The 19,987-nt window shown below is 44.8% G+C and overlaps 1 protein-coding gene across 1 annotated transcript in view; it reads right to left on the bottom strand.

Moving 5' to 3' along the window:
- Positions 1 to 19,987, bottom strand: part of Cd109 (CD109 molecule) — a 183,234-nt gene that overhangs the window by 16,148 nt on the left and 147,099 nt on the right. Inside the window, exons 20-28 of the mRNA XM_023710578.1 lie at positions 16,786 to 16,924; positions 15,621 to 15,738; positions 13,946 to 14,059; positions 12,879 to 13,097; positions 12,026 to 12,164; positions 8,305 to 8,481; positions 4,956 to 5,037; positions 2,541 to 2,769; positions 651 to 816 (exon numbers count right to left, since the gene is read on the bottom strand). Of these exons, the coding sequence (XP_023566346.1) occupies positions 651 to 816; positions 2,541 to 2,769; positions 4,956 to 5,037; positions 8,305 to 8,481; positions 12,026 to 12,164; positions 12,879 to 13,097; positions 13,946 to 14,059; positions 15,621 to 15,738; positions 16,786 to 16,924 (1,383 nt within the window). The remainder of the gene's footprint in view (positions 1 to 650; positions 817 to 2,540; positions 2,770 to 4,955; positions 5,038 to 8,304; positions 8,482 to 12,025; positions 12,165 to 12,878; positions 13,098 to 13,945; positions 14,060 to 15,620; positions 15,739 to 16,785; positions 16,925 to 19,987) is intronic.

Genomic DNA, 19,987 nt, shown 5'->3' with positions numbered 1-19,987 from the left:
CTCTGAATCAGAAGACATCATCTAAAGCCTTTCTCTGTCTCACACCCACACCCACACCCACACACACCCCCTGGACCTTTACGGAGATACTTTGGGAACAGCTATACCCATGCTTTTTGCCCTTTTATAACACAAAAGCAGTTCCCAGCCCCCCCCCAAAAGATGCACACATATGACCTACCATATTTGGTAGCAGAACTTTTTGGTATTTACACTTTGATCCTATTTTTGAGTGCTTGCCACAAGGCAGCTTCTGCATGTGATCTTACTCAATTCTCACAGCTACTCTAACATAGGCGCTATTCTGCTTGACAGGGAAACTGAAGCTCACTAACACAAGTTGCAGAAGCAGAACCAGAACCCACGTCCTCCAGGACCCGGGGTCCCAGGGAGCCCAAACGACTCTTGAGTCCAAATGCATGAGAAACTCAGACTTGCTACATGGAGTGGGATACACCTTCAAGGAAGGGACTCCTAGGCAGCACTTCTGGACAAGACCCCTGGGGAGCTCAGGCATCAGAGCCCCTCACCACTCCTGATCTCCACCCACACCCATTTCTCAGCTCCTTCCAAAGCTGGGCTACGCGCAACCTCATCCCTGCTCACGCGTGTCCCTGAAGAGCCCAGCAGCCCCTGCCGGCCTCCCTTACCTTCCTCCTCTGCACGCCGGTTGAGCTCCACCAGAGCCTCCTTGGCCTTAGGACTGCCCACTGAGGACAGTGCATACGTGACAAGAGCTAGAGTGTAGTTGTCAAAGATTCCTCGACTGAACTCAGACTCCAAAAAGTTGACAGAGTCTCGCACATCAATATTAGGCTTGAAAGAAAAAGATACATATTTTATTACTCAAAATAACCCATGAGCTCAGATTAAAATAAAAGATACTCTAAACACTCATTCAAAAAATAATGGGGTCAGGGAGATAACTCAGTAGAGTAAGTGCTTGCCTGGCAAGTGAAAGATCCTGAGTTCAATCCCTGGTACCACAAAAAAAAAAAAAAAAAAAGAATAGGGCCAGGGAGATGGCTCAGCAGCAAAAGCACCTGCCCAGCAAGCACAAGGTGCTGGGTTCGATTCCTGTATAAAAAAAAAAAAAAAAACTCTCAAAAAGTAATTTCAGTGTCTGATAAGCACCGACCTAGCCCTTCGCAATAGAAATTAACAATACACACTGATAAAGAACTGCCATGCATTTTGAAAGCCATACTATTTTTCAGATATAATGAAAGAGCCCGTTCTTCAGATAGAATAAAGAATAAAAGTATAGATTTTGCCATTTTTTATCCCATTAGGTACCATTAACTCCAATGAAAGCAGAAAATTAGCTTTAGAAAAAAGTTTCTCATCTTTAATCTCTGACATTCAAACTCTAAATTTAGAGAAAAGTTCACCTTCTGTGAGCCAGTACTGGGCTAGCTAAAGAGCAGGAGATGGCTGGAGGCTGGCCCTGGGACACACAGCCAAGGTACACAGTAGGATACCAGACACGGACAGCTCTGGAGGACGTGGGGGTCGTGGGTGTAACTTCCCACAGACACTCATCTTTACCTCCGCACCGAGGCCCAGGTAACTGGCTTTGCAGAGAGTGCAAAAACTTTGCACTGAATTAGGAAGACACTGCAATTGTTCTAAGATACCTTTGAAATGTTAAAAAAAAAAATAAATTGCTAGTCAAGCGGAAGACCCAATACTATTATGGGCTATTGGACTCTTTTAGAATATTTTGCTGAGTTTACACACCTATAAAATTCAAATAATGGAACTTAACAAAAAAAGGGTACACAGATATATGTCCATTTTGGATCTGTGTATTCAAAGTGGTTAGGATAGATATATAGTTACATTCTCTTAATGTATAGAGTGATTTGTTCTAATGGTGTTTGTAAATAGGATATTATGTCCACATCTTGTACAGCAATTAACCAGTAGGAAGAATGTATGCAATGTGTTAATTATTGAAACTGTCCTACCAATTTGATTTGAAACTATCTCATTGCTATTTGTTTATCAATAAAATTATGGAAAAATTAAAAATAAATAAATAAAAAATAAAAATAAAAAATAAAAATACACCTCAACTTGAAGAAACACATCCTTGCCAAGGGATACAGGGTGTGGCAAAGCTGGTGGGGGCAGGGGATCAGCGCGGCCTATCAATCACAAGCTCCCAGGGCAACGCGAGGACCCCGGTATGCAGAATTTCTCGCGAGCTCCCGTGAGAAGTGGACAGCGTAAGAGAGGAGCGGCCATCAGAGAAACCCCGAGTTTCCAGGACAGCCCCAATGGGGTGTGCGCTTTCATTTTTGCTTTTACCCTTTTTCTTTCATCAGCCCAAGTTCGCTCTACAGAGCTGGTTTCTCCCAAACCCTTTCAGCCCTCGCTGTTCAGATAAATGTGCGGCACCATTCTGGCCTCATCAAAGTCCATATTCCAGGCAAGACGGACCTGCAGCACTTTTGATTGGCAGCCATTTCTGAAGAAACTACTCGATACCGTTCTCCAACTCTGAAAACTCATCCTTCCTCTCACCATAACAGTACCTGATATTTTCTGTATCCCAGGAGAGAAGTCACAATATAGGCTGTGAGCATCACTGGACCTTTACTGCCACCCTGAAGTTCACTATGGATCACTCTTCCTGGCTCCCAAAATTCACCACTGGATTTCTGGTGTCCTTTCAGCCAGCTATACGTTTTGTGTAGCACATTCTGATCAATGTCTATGTAAGGATCGGCTTCAAGGAAACATCGTAAAACAAAAGCTGACAACCTTGGTGAAAGGGAGAGAAATACATAAAATACTCATTATAAAATACACTCCAAATTGACACCAAGCGAAAATTTCCCCATCAGAAAACTCACCACAGGTAGAGTCTGGACTGCAACCCGGCAGCCGGCCTGGCAGGTGGTCTGGTGCCACCCGAGCCTGGCTAGGCGCTCAGGCAAGGCAGGAAGTTAGAAATCATCTAAGCCCCATTCTCTTACAGACAGGAAATGTGATGCTCCAAGAGTTAAATAAATTGCCCAAGGCTGCTCATCTGTAGGCTTTCCAACGTGGCTGAAGGAGACCCCACACACTTCCTGCTCAGCCCGAGGCACAGATGAGGCTGCGCACACTGCAGGGCTTCACGTGAGGAAAATGGACGTTTCTGTGTCCCACAGGACCGCACGGTGTGGGCCGAATTGGCCCGCGTGCTCATTTGGGCACTAACCCCTAACCCACCGCCAACACCCAGCAATGATTTCCAAATGGAGAAAAGCGATGAAAAGAGGAAAAAAGATAGACGAGGGAAGGAGGGAGGAGGGAAAGAAGGTAGGTTATGCAACTTAGATTCTTTCTGGTTCAGTTTGTCTGCTGCATTTAGTGTCTGACCTTTACAGGAAAACGTTCACCAGCCTGATGTAGAACATACAGGATGATGGAAAGAATGTCAAGCAAAGAAACGAAGAAATCTGTTTAGCAATCCATACTGACTGCTGACATGAGAAAATCTGAAGCGGATGTGTTCTCATAAAAGGTTTAGTGCGGTAAACACTGGCCCTCAACAATACGCAGTGCTCGTTTTCTTTGATTATGCAGAGGAGTCAGGGCTGGGCCCCTTGGAGTGAGGCACAGCCACAAGAGCACTGCTGACTAGGACAAAGCGAGCCCAAAGCACCAAAGGCCAGTGCCAGATCCTGCAGTCGTGGCTTTCAGGGCTGTGCGCTGGAGCCCCCTGCTGAAAAGGCAGATGCTGGCTCCAGGCACAGACTGCAGGCTCTGCTGACCCGCCTGACACGGCAAGCACGGGCCAGAAACAAGCCATGGGTCACACGCTGCTAGGACTGAGGAGGCGCTGGGGGCCCCAGCCCTCCTGGTCTGGACTGGTAGGTATAGTTTGTACTCCCGCTCGGATCCTAACTGCCCTGAGGTACACAGAACAGCGCTGCTGGGAGGTGGGGGGCCTCTGCGGGTCGGCCTGCGGGAAGGCCTCAGACCACCGGATGGGTCCCAGGAGGTGCTCAGGGACCCTGACTTCTCTCCGCCTCCGGTGCTTTCTGGCATGAGGTTCTGCAGTCTGCTCTGCCTCAGCTCCTGCCTCACTGCAGGCCTCCAGGGGCCAGGGGCCAGCGGCCCAGGCCGGGATCTCAGGGCAAGCTTTCTCTTTATAAGTTGAGCATCTTTGGAACTCCACGGTAATGGAAAGCTGACTGCCACTTTTGGTCAATCTGACTCTGGAAGGTGAAAGTGAAGATGGTAGCTACACAGAGCCTCCAATCAGGACAGAACTCCGCATGTTTGCTACTTAATTCCAACACTGTTTGTTAGATAATGCAACTTTAAAGAGACCACACAGACCACATTAATAAAACCCTTGCCCTAACCATGTCAGAAATTAACCCCAACCAGTTTTCCTCAGCAACTCCACCATTATCATGACATATTTTTAATCACTGCTTCTCCCACAAACAGAAAAATTATGAATACTTTTTTTTTTTTTTTTTTCGGAACCGGGGATTGAACTCAGGCCCTTGCACTTGCCAGGGAAGCACTTATTCCACTGAGCCATCTCTCCGGCCCCTAACGAAAGAATTATGATATGCATTTTCTAACCAAAAATCACTTCATGTGTTGTTTCCAAACCATGCTTTTTTAAAAAAATCAAGTTTTAAAAAGTTATCTTTTGACAGGTGTGGTGGCACATGCCTGTAATCCCAATACATGGAAGGCTGAGGCAGGAGGACTGCCACAAGTTCAAGGCCAGCCTGGGTCACACAGTGAGTTCAAGGCCAGCTACAAAGTGAGGCCTTGTCTCAAAAAAATCAAAACTAAGTAAATAAGTATCTTTTAAGCCCACACTGTGAGAAGAGCAGCTGCCAATACTACACACAGTGCCATGTCTGTCCACTCTGTGGCTACAATGACCCAGTGAAAGCCCACTCCACAATCCAGAAGTACCCGTCAGAAACACTTACCAAGTGCTCCCAGAAGGATCACTATTTCCAAAAGCACTGAAAGAGCCATCATCCCTCTGATACAGTAGTTCTCTCTGATAACCTGAGGACACAAAAGCTTGCATTCAGTGGAATCTGTGCCACTAATGAAAGTATCTAATAATGACTTCATACTGGGGAAACACGGGTAGAGAAGGGAAAAAGACATCGCCTCTTGGTGTTGAGAATTCTTTACATTAGGTGTCACAGGAAACGTAAAATACCAGTACTTTTCAAGAAGAAAGCAGAAAATACGAACTGTCATATCCCAAATGAAACCCAAGAGGCTACTACTGCACTGACTATACCACCACCCTTCAAAAGCAAGCAAAGTAAAGGCAGGGTTGGACAACTTTAACGTCCCACAGCGGTTTCCATCCTTACTCATCTAGAATTTTTTGCTGCCTTAAAAAACTACTAATTATGGCATAGAAAAGCTTAAGGACAAAAAAGAAGGTAGAAATACTTTCTATTCTCAGGCCCGCAATAGAGGAAGGGCAATGCTGATGTGCTAAAACAGGTCCCACCCCTAGAACCCCCCCAAAAAATGGAATAAAAATAAAATTATGATTATACAAAAGATACTGTCTTACAGTGATCTTTAAGATCTACAGTCAAAAGCATACAAGCATTTAAAGTGATAAGACAATTAGCAAGGAGCATTCATTAGATTATGTCTATAAATGAAGCATCATAGTACAGTCACCAACTTTCATTCATCATTAATTACGTGTCATAAATGGTTAAAGGTCCTCTGTGGCATTAGCTGCAGTGACTCCCACGTCAACCAGCAGATGCCACTTCTGCCAACCAGTTCCAGTCTAGAACCCAGAGGACACAAACACTACTGCTCAATTACGTGACTGCTAGGCAGTAAGTGAAGATCAGACAAGATCTGCTTCTAATGCCACCGTCTTCAAATGACCCATAGATCTCTTTCTACTATTACATGTGATATATGAAAAACCTTTAAGGACTGGGGAGATAGCTCAGTAGAATAAGTACTTGCCTGGCAAGCACAGGGTCCTGAGTTCAATCCCCGGTACCGCAAAAAAAAGAAAAAGAAAAGAAAAAAGAAAAACCTTTAGTATAGTGCCTCTCACTGGGCAAGCTCTCCATGAACAACAGGCATTACTTACTCTCTAACATGGAGAAAGGGTTTCTAAGCACCCATGTGACAAAACCAGATTTGACTAAAAAGATTTTAAACTCTTTATAGTAAAATGCACTACATGTGAGGTTTTAAAAAAATCAGAATAGGCAGGGTGGTACGTGTTCATAGTCCCAGCTAATCCAGAGCCTGAGCAAAAGGATCATTTCAGCCCAGGAGTTCAAGTCCAATCTAGGCAACATAGCAAGACCTCCTAAAAGCAAAAGTAAAAGAAGGCATTTGCCACATATAAGATGAACAGACAGATCTGGGGAGCTAGCTCAGCAGTCTAAGCGCCAGCCAGACAAGAGCAAGGGCCCAGGCTCGATCCCGGGTACTACATGCTATGCCAGCCCCGGGAACCACGAGTGCACCGTGCCAGCCCCTGAAGCCAGAAATGGTGGCGCATGCCTATGATCCCATTGATGGGGAGGCTGAGACAAGAGGGTCACTACGAGCTACACAGCAAGAACCTATACCAAATAAATTTTAAAAAGATCAACAGATAACTAATATGAATAAAATTAAATTGCATTTGTATGTTTACATATAATAATATAAACTCGTATAAAGAAGTTTCTTAACTTAGGAGAAAAGAGTTTTTAAATCTCATACAGCCACAACGCAGGAAGCCACACCCTGGAGTAAGTCTGCAGCGTCCCGTGGAAGAAGCCAGACTCACATGGAGCAGTCGGCTCCCAGAGTGGGTCACTCACCCTCCAGGCCGCAAGTCCCTCAGCTGAGAGAGGAAAAAAGAACACCCGCCTCCTACAGTTTTCATGAGAATGAAATGAAGCACGTGTGAGGTTTCTAGGCAGGGCTGGTTGCTAATTACTATTATCAACAGGTTTCAGCTTAGGAGAAACAGGTATCTGTACAAGGAGAAAACCCAGAAGAGAGGCCCCCACCAAAATAGTATCCGTCCCAAGCTGTCTAATTCTGGGGCCGGGGAGATGGCTCAGTACAATAAGCATACTGCCTAGCAAGCCCAAGGGTCTGAGTTCAATACCCAGTTCTGGAAAAAAAAAAAAGAGCAGAAATACACAAGCTGTCTAATTCTGTGGAAACTGAGCAGAACAGCTCACACCTCTGGCACATAACCATTCACTTGAAACAATCTTCAAAACCTTAGGAATTAAAGAGTGGCGCCCGTAAGCTACACCGGCTGACTTCTGCAATCATGTCATATACGCCTTCGAGCCCTCATGAGTTAGATGGACAGAGTATGCAACAGCTCACAGGGCCAGACAGACTCGGCCCGCTTCCACACCTCAGCTCCACGAGACGGCGTCGTGCTCACACTCGCTGTGAGCACTGGGACAGTACGTGTGGCACAACCAGAACACACCTGACACAGACAGCTAACTGCTGCTACTAGCAAGTGGCTAGCAGTTCTGGCATCTGAGTCAGCCTGCACCTCTCAGGGAGGGGGGTACAGTCACCACCAGGGTAGCATTTTACTTCTTTAATCATTTTTTTATTTATTTCATACAGGATCTTGCTACACAGCTCGGACTTGTAGTGATCCTCCCGTCTCAGCCTCCCCATTGCTGGGACACAGGCACACACCACCACACCCAGTTTCAGGGCTGCCGCAGCATGCAGCACTGAGGAATAAGCCCGGGTCCTCGCATATGCCAGGCCGGGTCTTGGACCACCAAGCTCTCTCCTCTGCATTTTCCGAGGTGCCTGCGGGTCTGTCACACAAACGTCTCTCTGAGCCCCACTGGCTGGCGTCTTACCTGCATGCAGAAGGCCCCAGCACACACCGCTGTCTTTTCACTGACAATGAACTCTTTGAGGGGAAAGGCTCGACCTCCTCTGTGTTCGGCACAGAGCCGAGCCTGGCACTCGAGATACTCCCCAAACGTGCAGTGAACAGGTGGTCGCTCGTTCCTTCAGGTTTCTAGCTCTCATTTCAGATCCCTCGTTAGGACGCAGCGGCTCTGGGAGCCAGCACGAGCCAGGCACCCCAGCAGGCTCAGGGCACTGACGGCTGGTACCTTTCAGCACCACGGAGCCCCCACCGCCTACTTAGACAAACCCTTCTATTCTGAAATAATGCACACCTCGGGTGAGCCCTGCCTCAAAGCAAAACAGACCTTTTTGTACAAATAAAAACATACTTTTAAATGCTTACCTTAAAAAAAAAAAATCCAAAAAAAAAAAAAAAATGCTTACCTTGCCTCATAAACGAAAGGGCTTTTTCTTTTATGTTACTTGTCAGCTGTTTCTTTTTCATCAGATAATCCAAAATGTAGATATTTGGAGCAAAATTTATCATGTTCTGTTCCCCGCAGCCGTAAGGCATTTGAATCAGTGAGGCTAAGCCGCTGATGGAAGGACCGAGGACGTCGCCTGGGAGCACAAGACATTCCGGTCACTGGGGAGAAGCGAGGCACAACTCACCTGCCAGTGGCGGCGTCCTCCAGTCTGTACAGAAGAAATATGTCTCATGCCAGACAGGAGCGTAGCAGAAACTTTACACCAGGTTACAGGGCCAAAAAGGAACAGTGCCACAGTACTGAACGTGAAAACATGTAGGAAATCAGAAGACTTTTAGCCCAGTTGAAGATATGACATATACACATTAGGTAAAATATTTTCCTTTAAATCTTGAAAAAAAAAAGTCAAGCATAGATTATTAGGAATCATGATTCTCATATAGGAAAGCAATGTGTTTTTCACGTCAACATTAACTATATATTGATTTCTTACTAACATGCTACAAATCGTTGAGAAACAGTATTTCTTTTTTAATGTATTTGGTACAAGGTCTCAGTACACAGCTCAGACTCACAGTGACCTTCCTGCTTTCAGCCTCCCCAGTGCTGGAATTACAGGCATACGCCATGCCCGCACTGTGTTGGTGGCCAGTTCTGCGAGCCCAAGGGGCAGGGCTGGTGCAGCTTGTGGTGCTAGAGATAAACCGCAGGCCCTGCGCTTGCCTAAGCAGGCGCTTAGTGCTCTGAACTATTTCGCCAGCTAAGAAATGGTACTTCTTTGTTTGTTTTTGGTTTTCTTAAGATGCATAGTTCACTTTTAAATGTCTTTTAGAGGTGAATCATTATTTTCCAACATTTCTAAATTTTTATTTTATATTTAATATTTACTTTTGAAATATTCACATGCTACCATGTACTAAAAAGGCATGCATCTTGGTTTGCTAGAGCTCCCGTGACCAAGAACCAGAGGCTGAAAACACAAAATTTCTCTTCTCACAATTTTGGAGGCTGGAAGCCTGACATCAAGGTTTCTTCCCAGGCCCATCCTTGGCTTCTGTGTGATCTCTCCCCATGTCTTCATATGGTCTTTTTTTTTTTTTTTTTTTTTTTGGGTATTTTAGGGAAGGGTCTATAGGGTGTACAGTCTCACTACTAGATCAAACTCATGGTGATCCGCCTGTTTATAGCCTCCCAAGAGCTGGGATTACAGGTGTGCACCATCATGCCCAGTCTTGAGAAATGGTAGTTCTTAAAACTGCAGGAATGGTAGCACTTGGTAATGGGCTCCACTGGGCAACAGTAAGGCAGCAAACACAAGTTTTCAATGAGTCAGTACCACACATGATTAGGAATGTTTTTCAGGGCCGGCCAAATAGCTCGGTGGTTGAAAGCATCTGTAAGGAGGCGGAGGGGCTGGGGTTCGACCCCTGGACCTGCCGTGCCCGCCCCACCCCTGGGGCTCACTGAGACATTGATTAAAACTGGGCATGGTGGCACACACCAGTAATCCCAGCTCTTGGGAGGCTATAAACAGGAGGATCACTACGGGACCAATCTAGTAGTGAGACCCTGAACACCCTGTAGACCCTTCCCTAAAATACGGAAAAAAAAAAAAAATAAAATAAAATAAAGGAATATTTTTCAAAGGTTGTCATTATAAAACACATGCTTAAGAGACTCTTCTGTGCACACTCTAATACCATGAGTCAAGGAAATAAGTAAAAAATTAAGATGTATGGAGGCCGAGCTCCCGATTTTAACCCTCCTCCTGTTACACTATAAGAATAATATCCTTCTATGTAGTTTATTTTGAAAATGTATACAATGGCAAGTCCAAATACCTCCTGAAAACCTGATCCTAGGAATAATTTCTACAAGAGACGAAGGAAGCCCTCTTCCTCACACACAGGCTGCAGCCCACCAGCACGCCTCCGACTTCAGATGCTAACAGGCCCCCTCAGTGCCTCTGCAGGTCACATTTTTAATATTCAAAATGAGCCATACATTAAAATCTCAAAAAGCCAAAGAAAAATTTATACACTCTGGGTTTCAAAATAGGTTTAAGAACATATAGAAATAGGCTGGCAAGATAGCTCAGCAGTCTCAGCGCCCTGCCTGGCAAGGGCAAGGACCTAGGCTCCATCCCAGGGACCACACGCTGTACCAGCCCCAAAACGCTGAGAGCACCAGGCCAGCCCCCAACCAGGTGTGGTGGCGCACTCCTGTAATCCTAGTGCTGGGGAGGCTGAAACCGGAGGAGCACTACAAGTCAGCCAAGTAGGGAAACCCTACACCAAGCAAATAAATAAAAGATTTTTTGATTTTAAAAAAATCTATTCTTTATATTAAGCATAAATATTAAATCTCAAATTTATTTTAATGACCATAGATAGAACTCCTTCTTATTTAACAAGTAGTGGTATCATTTAATTTTCAAGGATTTTTGTGTGTCTACACGCGTGTCTATTGGAGTGTGCGTGTGTGTGTGTGTGCACGCGCGCGCGTGTGTGTGTACACTTGTGTAAGCACCGTACCCCCAGCTCCCAATGCTGGCAGAGATACACTTAAGCAGAATTCCAATAAACAGAAAGCTTAATTAATTCCTTTTAAAGATTACTGTCGGGCTCCCACAAAGTCCTCATGTAGGACTGTTTCTTCGCGACGAGCGTGAAAAGCACTGCATGTCACACAGGTGAGACTGAAATGCACCGAATATGCAACACACGCAGTCACCATGTGCTGCCAGTGCACATTAATAAAAATTAAAATTGAAAGAAACTCTGTATAGTCCATAGGTCTTAATATCTTATTGATGTCATTAATTAAATCTTCTCCAGTTATTTGTAAAGTACAATTCTATTTTTTTAAAAAAAACTGTTGTGACAGCTAATTTTCCATGTCAGCTTGAGTAGGCCACAAAGTGCTCCAATGAACCCGACGGATGCTTTTTCTGGACGTGTCTTCACAGGTTCCAGAAGAGCTAAGTATCTGAGTCCCTGGTCTAATGAAAGCGAAGGGACAGACCTCACCAAGCCAGGGAGGGCAGCCGCACACAGAAGGATGATGCCTGCCCTTCTTCCCGGCTCACACTGAGATCTGAACACCACATCTGGGGTCCACACCACGGCTCCCCCAGCTCCGGGGCGGGGCCCCACGCCTAGCACCTCAGCACGCCTAGCTCCTCAGCACGCCTAGCACCTCAGCACGCCTAGCTCCTCAGCACGCCTAGCTCCTCAGCACGCCTAGCACCTCAGCACATGGCCTGGCCCTGCAGCGGGCAGCTGGCCCTCGTGGGGCCGCCCGGCCTCCATGAGGACATGAGCACATCCCTCATTATAAGCCTCCCCCGCACACGTCCTGCTGGTGCATTTCTCTGGAGGACTGACTTCAGTGATGTTTAATTCAAAAGAAGTTTTAAGCTCCTGATAGGTTCTAGGAAAAGTGACCAAATTGGTGGGCAGCTTCCTGCTGGGATGGTCTCTGTGTCCTCACGAAGAACTGCTCCAGGCAGCCATTCTCAGCCTTGTTTATCAGAACCACCATAAGAAATGCAGAACCCCAGGGGCAAAACTCCCTATTCTATTACAATCAACAGCTGGCATAATCTCTTCTCATTAGTAATAAATAAGAAGATACACCTGTAAATAGCTGAGCAACAAACGGAGATGCTCGCTTACCCACCGCGGTGATCTGGACTCGTTCGCTGCCGCTGACCGTGTCGGGGGGAAACGAGAAACCCAAAGTTTCCACAGTCGTTGCTTTTTTAGTCAGGTCTAACAAGACAGCCTGTGAATATGACTTTTCTATTCCTTCAGCCTATTAAAAAAAAAAAAAAAACAACGACAAAATTAGCATGGTCTCAGCTTCTTTACAGAGAACTGTGTGTGGACATAAAGACAGACACTGGGTCTACTGTATCTGTAGTTTGAGAATAGCTAGATGTGTACCTAGAATGTCTTGATTCTGACTTCAAATTTATGTAATTAGACAAAACATTTCATGAAATAGCAGAGGAAATGACAAAGGAGATGATCAAATGAGATGGGGAACTCTTCTGAGGCAGATTTCATTGTTATCCAAGAGAAGATGTATCATACTCCAATTTACATTTAATACAGCAGAGTTCAAACCCAGGGCTATGTGAGCCCAGACTCAAGCCCTCACCCACAACGCTGAGTTTTCTTTTTTAATACTTCCCAGAAGTCTACAAAATCTCTACACCCTGCACTGAGGAACTCCAAAATTCCCAGGCTACTGATCAGCCTAACCATGATTCAACAAGATCCAAATCACACAGCGTGTAGATGTAAAAGAGACTTGATAGCTGCGTTTCTGCTTCTGTTTGTAAAGGAGAACTTCTAAAGCACATGTGTCATGTTTTTATACACAGATGGGAGAACAATTAGGCATAACCAAGAGGACTGAGGAGATGACCTACTAGGTTTGCCAACAAATTTAACTGAGAGAAAAAATAGCTTGTTTGATTTTCAATTACATATTTCCATTTTATTTAAGACTCCAAATATTTACCTTTACTAAAATCCTCCGGGTGACAGCATCAGAAGCCAGGGGTGAGATGGCTCTGACTGTGATCGGGATCTCTCCCAGATGTGTGGGCCTGACAGGGAAAACAGCAGTTGCGCCATCTTCGCTGGGAACTAGAACCTCCTGCTGGTGTCCTGTGGCGCTGATTTCCTTTGAAGTCGTTAGAATATCAAATCTGTCACTTTCTTCAATGATTACCTTAACCTAGAAGAAAAAGTACCAAGATTTTGTGATAATAAATGTTCTTTGCTAAAGTATAGTCTTATCACATTAAATTTGTAAGACTCAAAATCAGAAAAGATGAGACAAATATTCAGCTAAGGAGATAATGAAGGGGTATCAAGAAAACCTTCATTTATTTCCTACGCCTTCCCCTCCCACCTCTATATAACTGGGGAAAGAAACTCTTTAGCTTCAATTCTAGTCCTTTCTATCATTAAGTTCTCTCCTTATGCCAAAGAGTAATCAGGTTGTTACAAAAAAGTTATTACACCATGACATCCCAGGAAACCCCAGCCCCATTAGAAAAGCATAAGGCAAACAGGGTATGTGTTTCCACCTCCAGTAAGAGTCTCCACAAAGGGCCCATGAGATAGCTCGACAGACTAAGCCCTGCCTAGGCAAGCGCAGGGACTGAAGTTCGATCCCTGGCATGACTGCACCAGCCCTGCCCACAGGCGCACTGAGCCAGCTACAGAGACTGGGTGTGGTGACCCATGCCAGTAGACCCAGTGCTGGGGAGGCTGAAAGCAGGAGGATCACTACGAGTCCAAGCTGCATAGTGAGACCCTGAGCCAAATACATTAAAAAAAAAAAAAAAAACTTCTGCAAAACTTATCCCAAGAAGAGTGTCGCTCAGACGTTCATCCTAAAACGTGCCAACTTGCTGGTCTCATAAAGTAGCAATTTCTAGCTCTTGTACTTTACAAACTGTTTTTCAACTTATTTTTTCATCTGCTTCTCAAAATATTTTTTGTAGCATGCTTAGATGCCCAAATATTTCATGTCCTCTCCTGAAGTGTAAACAATCGACAAAATCTTGAATATATTACCTCAGCCGCATCTTTCAAATAATTGAATATGGTTACTTCCACAGCAAATTCTTCACCTCTGATAACAGAGTAGGGAAGATTCAAAAAAATGAAGAATGGTTGGAAGGCTTGGAGCTGGAAAGAATACAGTGAGTGCAGATTTTTATCTAGCCAAAATGCTTCACGTTACACATAATTAAAGCGACCCTCACAAAGTCCCCAGAGCTGGTAAGTGCACCTACTCAGGGCTCCTCATCTGCTGACAGGAAGCATGCAACAAGTGGCCCCAAACAAACGACAGCAAACTGAACTAACCTGCGTTATCCAACATAATAACCACCACACATTACTAACCACCTACCAGGAACTAAGTATATCATAAATTGCATCACTTAATCATCACAACCATATAAAGGTGCTACTGTCCTATTTTATTTTACAACAAGAAAAACTAAAGTTTGGAGATCTCTTCCATACTGACATGTGCACACACACACACACACACACACACACACCCCTCCTCCTTGGTGATCCATTTCTCATACTCAACCCATCCTCTAGCTCTGCAGCTAACCTGGACTGGTTTAAGCCAATGGTACCATTGGTGGCAATAACTTCCCCAAGACTTATTTGGACATTCATGAAGGTGTCTTGGACTGTCACAAATATGGGAGGGTGTTACTGGCACCTGGTGGTGAAGTTATACCATGCTCAGGAATCCAAATCAGTGAAGAACTGCCTCGTGTTCTGCATGATTCCTGAACGCAGGCATTTGCATGGGTAAGTACCTATTTAAAATCCTCTGAGTTTAGAAGACAATTCCAATTTATATAAAAATCCAAAGCATTATTCAACATGCAACGAATTTTTCACAGATAAAATTTTGTAGATCAAAAGAACATTGCACCTTGGTTTGTATGTAACTTTACCAAAAGTTGCTCACTATCTCAGAAATCTACACCACCACCAGCAGTGGGCTTTGAGGTGCCGAATTAGACACATGCACATAAACTGCATTCACAACCATTCCATGCAGCGTGGCCAGCCCAGCGTAACCCGGAAGCTTCCTGACGACTTACATCCTGAAATACCTCTTATGTCACCACATATTGCTCTCCTGTTATTTCTCCTTAGTACTTCACTTAAGACATCATATTAATTTTTTGAAACCATGTAGGTAGGCATGTATGCATGAATTTCATTTTGGGACTTGGGGTAGCAGACTGTTACACATAAGAGGCTTCAGATACCATGCATCAGGACTGACCACGTTGGTGTGAGCTACACATCCTCATTTTTACTCCTCTTAGTAACTAGGAAAAAAATGATTTTTTTTAAAAAACGATTTGACCACAGAGGTATAAAGGAACCCTACACACTAGGGGACATCTTGAAAAGCTCTGCTCACCCTTGAGGGACACATGGAGACACTCTTTCCCTTTTCCCACCACTGGAAGTTGCTAGATGAGCCTGATAATAAGCTTTTCCACCCAAATCTCAGCGGGGGCCTAGCACACCAAGTAACCGAACACAGCTGACACTCTAAAATTCACACGGAAGGAAAGCAGAAAGGCAAAGCCGGCAAATCTTTAAACTACGCTATCATCACAAGCAATCATTTTTTAAAACTCTACTGAGTAGCTGAAATCCTCCGCTGCGGTACTGCGACATTAAGGTGAAGCCCTCAGAAGGCTACCTCCACAGGAGCCGCTGTGAGGCCAAGCCCGAGGTCTTCAGAGATCACAAAGGCAGTAGCCACCCAGGAAGTGATGGAATCTGGCACAGTAACTTCAAACTCTTGGTAAATTTTGGATCTGAAGGGAACACAAACATAGAAGTCACAAAACCAAGAATGAACACATTTCAAGAGAGATCAATATAACCAACCTTTTGAGAAGAATTTTAATTCTTTATATCATTTATATGTCTAAATTTAAGAGTATTTTAGCACAAAGAAGTAGATTCCAAGTTCCATAAACTAAGTCATAATAATATCCTTTTTCCTTAAAATCTTTCTACAATGGTTTATATCTGCAGAATGACCACTGTATTTTCATAAATTTTGAACGGAGAAAAAATATGCATTTCTTTTTCTTTTTGGAAAGGGAAGTGAAGTCAGGACCTCATGCTTGCCAGGCAGGTACTGTGCTGCTGAGCTACAGCCCTGGCCCCAAAATATTTCTAAACTTTAATTTTTTTCTCTATCTCTGACAATGCTGACTTTTTTTTAGTAGTGGTTGTCTGAGATTTGATTCATGTCTGGTTTAAAATATTCTGTAAAGTCTGACTATAAGATACTATCTAGATTTCCAAGTTTTATTTTTTGCCTTTGTTTTCAGTACTGGGGATTGAGCCCAGAGCTCACACATCTGAGCACGTCCTGAGCTGCGCCCTCAGCCATCTGAACTCCACGGCTCAGGGGGAGCTGCCAGGGCCCAGGGCGGCTGGCCAGGCTGAGCTCCTCCCACACGCCCCCTCCCCCGGCACTCACTGGCTCCTCAGAGGGCCGCTTTCCACCAGCCACCCCACCCACAGGCCCTGAGTGGCGGGGACATTCCCCTCTCACGGCCACAGGTGTACACGCAGCCATTTTTCTGCAACCATGAGACGTTAAGGAAATTAGAATCATCCTTTTTTAAAACACTCCCTTTTCCTTGAGGATACTCTGCAGCTACAAGCTGCTGTGAGTTTATTAAATAGTGTAACTAGATTTAGTCAACACGATTCTAACAAAAACTTCCTGGCTGACTGAGTTTTTCATTACACTATATTTGTACTTAAGCATTAAACAGAGTGCAAACTTTACTTAAAACATACAATAAAGCAAAATGCACATGGACCAAGTTTATGTAACTGTTTACCCCATGTGCGTGTCTAGCCAAATCCAAGTCTCCGGAAAATGCTTTCTGATCCGGGGACCGCTGGCTGAGGCGAAATCATGGCCTTCTAAGTAGCCCTCATTTTCCTCCATGTACCTCTCGGCATAATCTGCAGTGTCATCTGGAAATAAACGTGAACCAGGGTTGGAGACACTCAAGAGAGAGAAGGGTAATCGCGACGCAGAGACCCACAGGCCCTCTCCACTGGCTGCGATTGTACAGCTCAGCTTCAAAACCCTGAGCGGCACAAGTCAAGGGATTTACTAAAAACCACATGGACAGTGACTTCAGAGCCAGAATTTAAGATAGAAAAAAGGCCAGCAAGATAGCTCAGTGGACTAAGCGCCTGCTTAGGCAAGGGCAGGGACCTGGGTTCGATCTCCCATACCACATGCCGCATTGGCCCCACCCCCGGGCACACTGAGCCAATCGAGTCTGGGCGTAGTGGCGCGGGCCTGTAATGTCAGGGCTGGGGAGGCTGAAAACAGGAGGATCACTAGGAGACCAAGCTGCATAGTAAGACCCTGCACAAAAGTAATAATAATAATAATAATAAATAGAAAAAAATTCTTATCCCTACAGCCAATGACTTAAAAAAACCACTTATCATTCAGATTTTAACTTTTTTTTTAACTTAAATGTTTTTCTTTTTTTAAAACTACCACCTCAGCCTCCCAGGGTGCTGAGATTACAGGTGTGTACCATTCCACCCAGTTTAACTTGAAATTTTAAGAGTCAAATCCCGTTTTTTGAAGTTTCCACAGTGCCCAGCTCTCCTCTTTCCAGGCTCTTTGTGCCATTTATCGCTGGCTGTGCAGCCCCACTACAGTCATCCAGTATACTGGGTGCATGAATAAAAAAGCCATGCTGGGCACTCAGACTTCCAAGCATGTGTCTCCAGTTTTGGCCTCCAGGTGAGGCCAAGGTGAAGAATGAAGAAAATTACACTGGTGTAGGCACCAACAAAATAGAGAGGAACACAATGAGACAAACAAAATGTAAGGGACTATAAGGACAGCAACATGTAAAAGATCTGTCACACAGCAAACAGTTAAGCGTGCACAGAATCTGAGTAACGAGAGGGACGCTGGGCCAGAGAGTGGCTGGGAAGATGGGGGCGTGGTGAGCAGCAGCCAATCAGCCGCCCCAACACTTGGATAGGGACACTGAGAAAGAGTAACTTAGGGAGGAAAGTAGCAGCGAAGCGGGCCACTGGGGTCCGGGACAGAGCCAAGGGAAAGAAGCTAAAGAACACAGCACAGCAGAAGGAAGGGAAGCCTGCACTGTCTCCCCAGTCCTGGCTCACGGTGCGAGAAAGGCAGACTGAATCCACAGCGAACGCAGTGAAAGCAGGTGACCCTACAGGCGTCCCGGGAAACACACCAGCGGAATGGAGCGGTGGGTAGGGCGTGACCCCAAAGGACGGCTGTGTCCTCTGCAAAGCACGTGTGGGCAGACACCATTTCAGGGAGGGGCCCGCCAAGCCTGGGTCTCGGAGCAGCCATGGCTGGCTTCGTCTCAGGACTCCAGTGTTAAACTCCCACAGTGCCTGGGTGACGGACAATCACAGGAGCTGTCTGTGGTCAGGGACCTGTGGACAAGCTGGTGAAAGCCACCTCAAGCATTCAAAGCTCAGCCTACACGCACACATCAGTTTTGCTCAATTTGCATGGATTTGAAATTTTCAGAACCCGCACTACCCCCCTAATCTTACTGCTCACTCGCTGGGATTATCCAGCACCAACCTGGCCTCTGACTGCCCCCCAAGTCTCCTAGCAAGAGCAGAGTTACACCTTGAATCAGACACTGCCACAAACTATAGACCCCAGAAGATAAACACGGGCTTAAAATCACAGGGATGGGGGCCAGGGATACAGTTCAGCGGCATAAGTGCCTACCTGGCAAATGTCTGATCCCTGGCACCCCCTGGGGAAAAAAAAGAAAATATCATAGACATTCCTTCTTTTTTTCTTTTTCCTTTGCTTTTTGTTTTGTTTTATTTTTATTTACAGGGTTTTTTCCCCTCCTATTGCTTCTTTTCCTTGTGAAGGAACCCTGCCTATAGTTCACCTGGTGTGGTTCCTCATCTCATTCTCTCTTTCCCCCTCCTGTCTTCTTCACCGGTTTCCTGAAGCTTGGGTAATCTTTCTCTGTCTTTTAGTCTTACTTCTAATCTTTCTTTCTTTTATTTTTCTGGTTTTTCCTCTTCTTTCTTTTAATTTTCTCCCATTAGGGTAAAACTGCTCTATTGAGCTCCTATTTACTGCTAATCTTCTGATCTGTCTTAGCTCTTATTATATAACTACGCATCTTTTTTTTTTTTTGTACTGAGAATCGAACTCAGGACTTGCCACTACAAGATACGTGCTGAGCTGCTGAGCTATATCCATGGTCTGATAACTTTAAATCTGGTACATAGAGTGAAATGTAGCAAATTATTAGTTATTACAATTTGTCACTTTCCAATTTGTCACTTTTCGGTCTGTGCTCAATGCTACTGGTACTGCCAAGTGTACTGCTTTACTCAAGCTGACACAGTCACTACGATTAGCTGATTTTCTTTGCATGCCAGCACCTAGACTGTCTGAGGAACACAAATAATGCTACAATCTAGTAACGAAGAACTGGGTGCCAGGCCAGACAGGCTGGGACCTCTCATCCCTAGTAAACCAAGGGGGCAAGATCCTGGGACTGACTCAAAGGCCAAGAGGCAGGCATGCCTAGAAGACACCTCTGAAAAGCAGTCACTTCAAGAAATCTCAATGCTAGTAATAAACCTACCTACCTAAGCAATTTACAAGCATCAACACAGAAAAACCAAACAAAGAAAAAAAAAAAAAAAAGAACACCAAAGTAAGACGCAACCCCAGACGTGGAAGAAATCAAAAGCCACCCAGGTGAACATTCTGAAAAGGAGAAGGAGAAGTAACAAAGCAGGTAAATGAGCCTCTAAAAATAAAACAAAATAGAAACAATTTCACAAATAATTAAAGAGACCATGACTATAATGAAGGAACTATTAATCCAGAGCAGACACACATTTTTTTTTTAAAAAAAGAGGCACTTAGGAAAGTGACAGAAGTCATGAATTCCCAACACAGGAATGAAATGGTTTTCCTAAAAAAGACTCAACTAGGAAGGACATTAAAAACTACTGAGAGATCCAGTCCTAGCCCAGGCCCGA

The sequence above is a fragment of the Octodon degus genome, unplaced genomic scaffold (genome assembly GCF_000260255.1).
Source record: "Octodon degus isolate 3935 unplaced genomic scaffold, OctDeg1.0 scaffold00001, whole genome shotgun sequence".
Classification (NCBI taxonomy): Eukaryota; Metazoa; Chordata; class Mammalia; order Rodentia; family Octodontidae; genus Octodon; species Octodon degus.
This window is presented reverse-complemented; position numbering and strand designations above follow the sequence as displayed.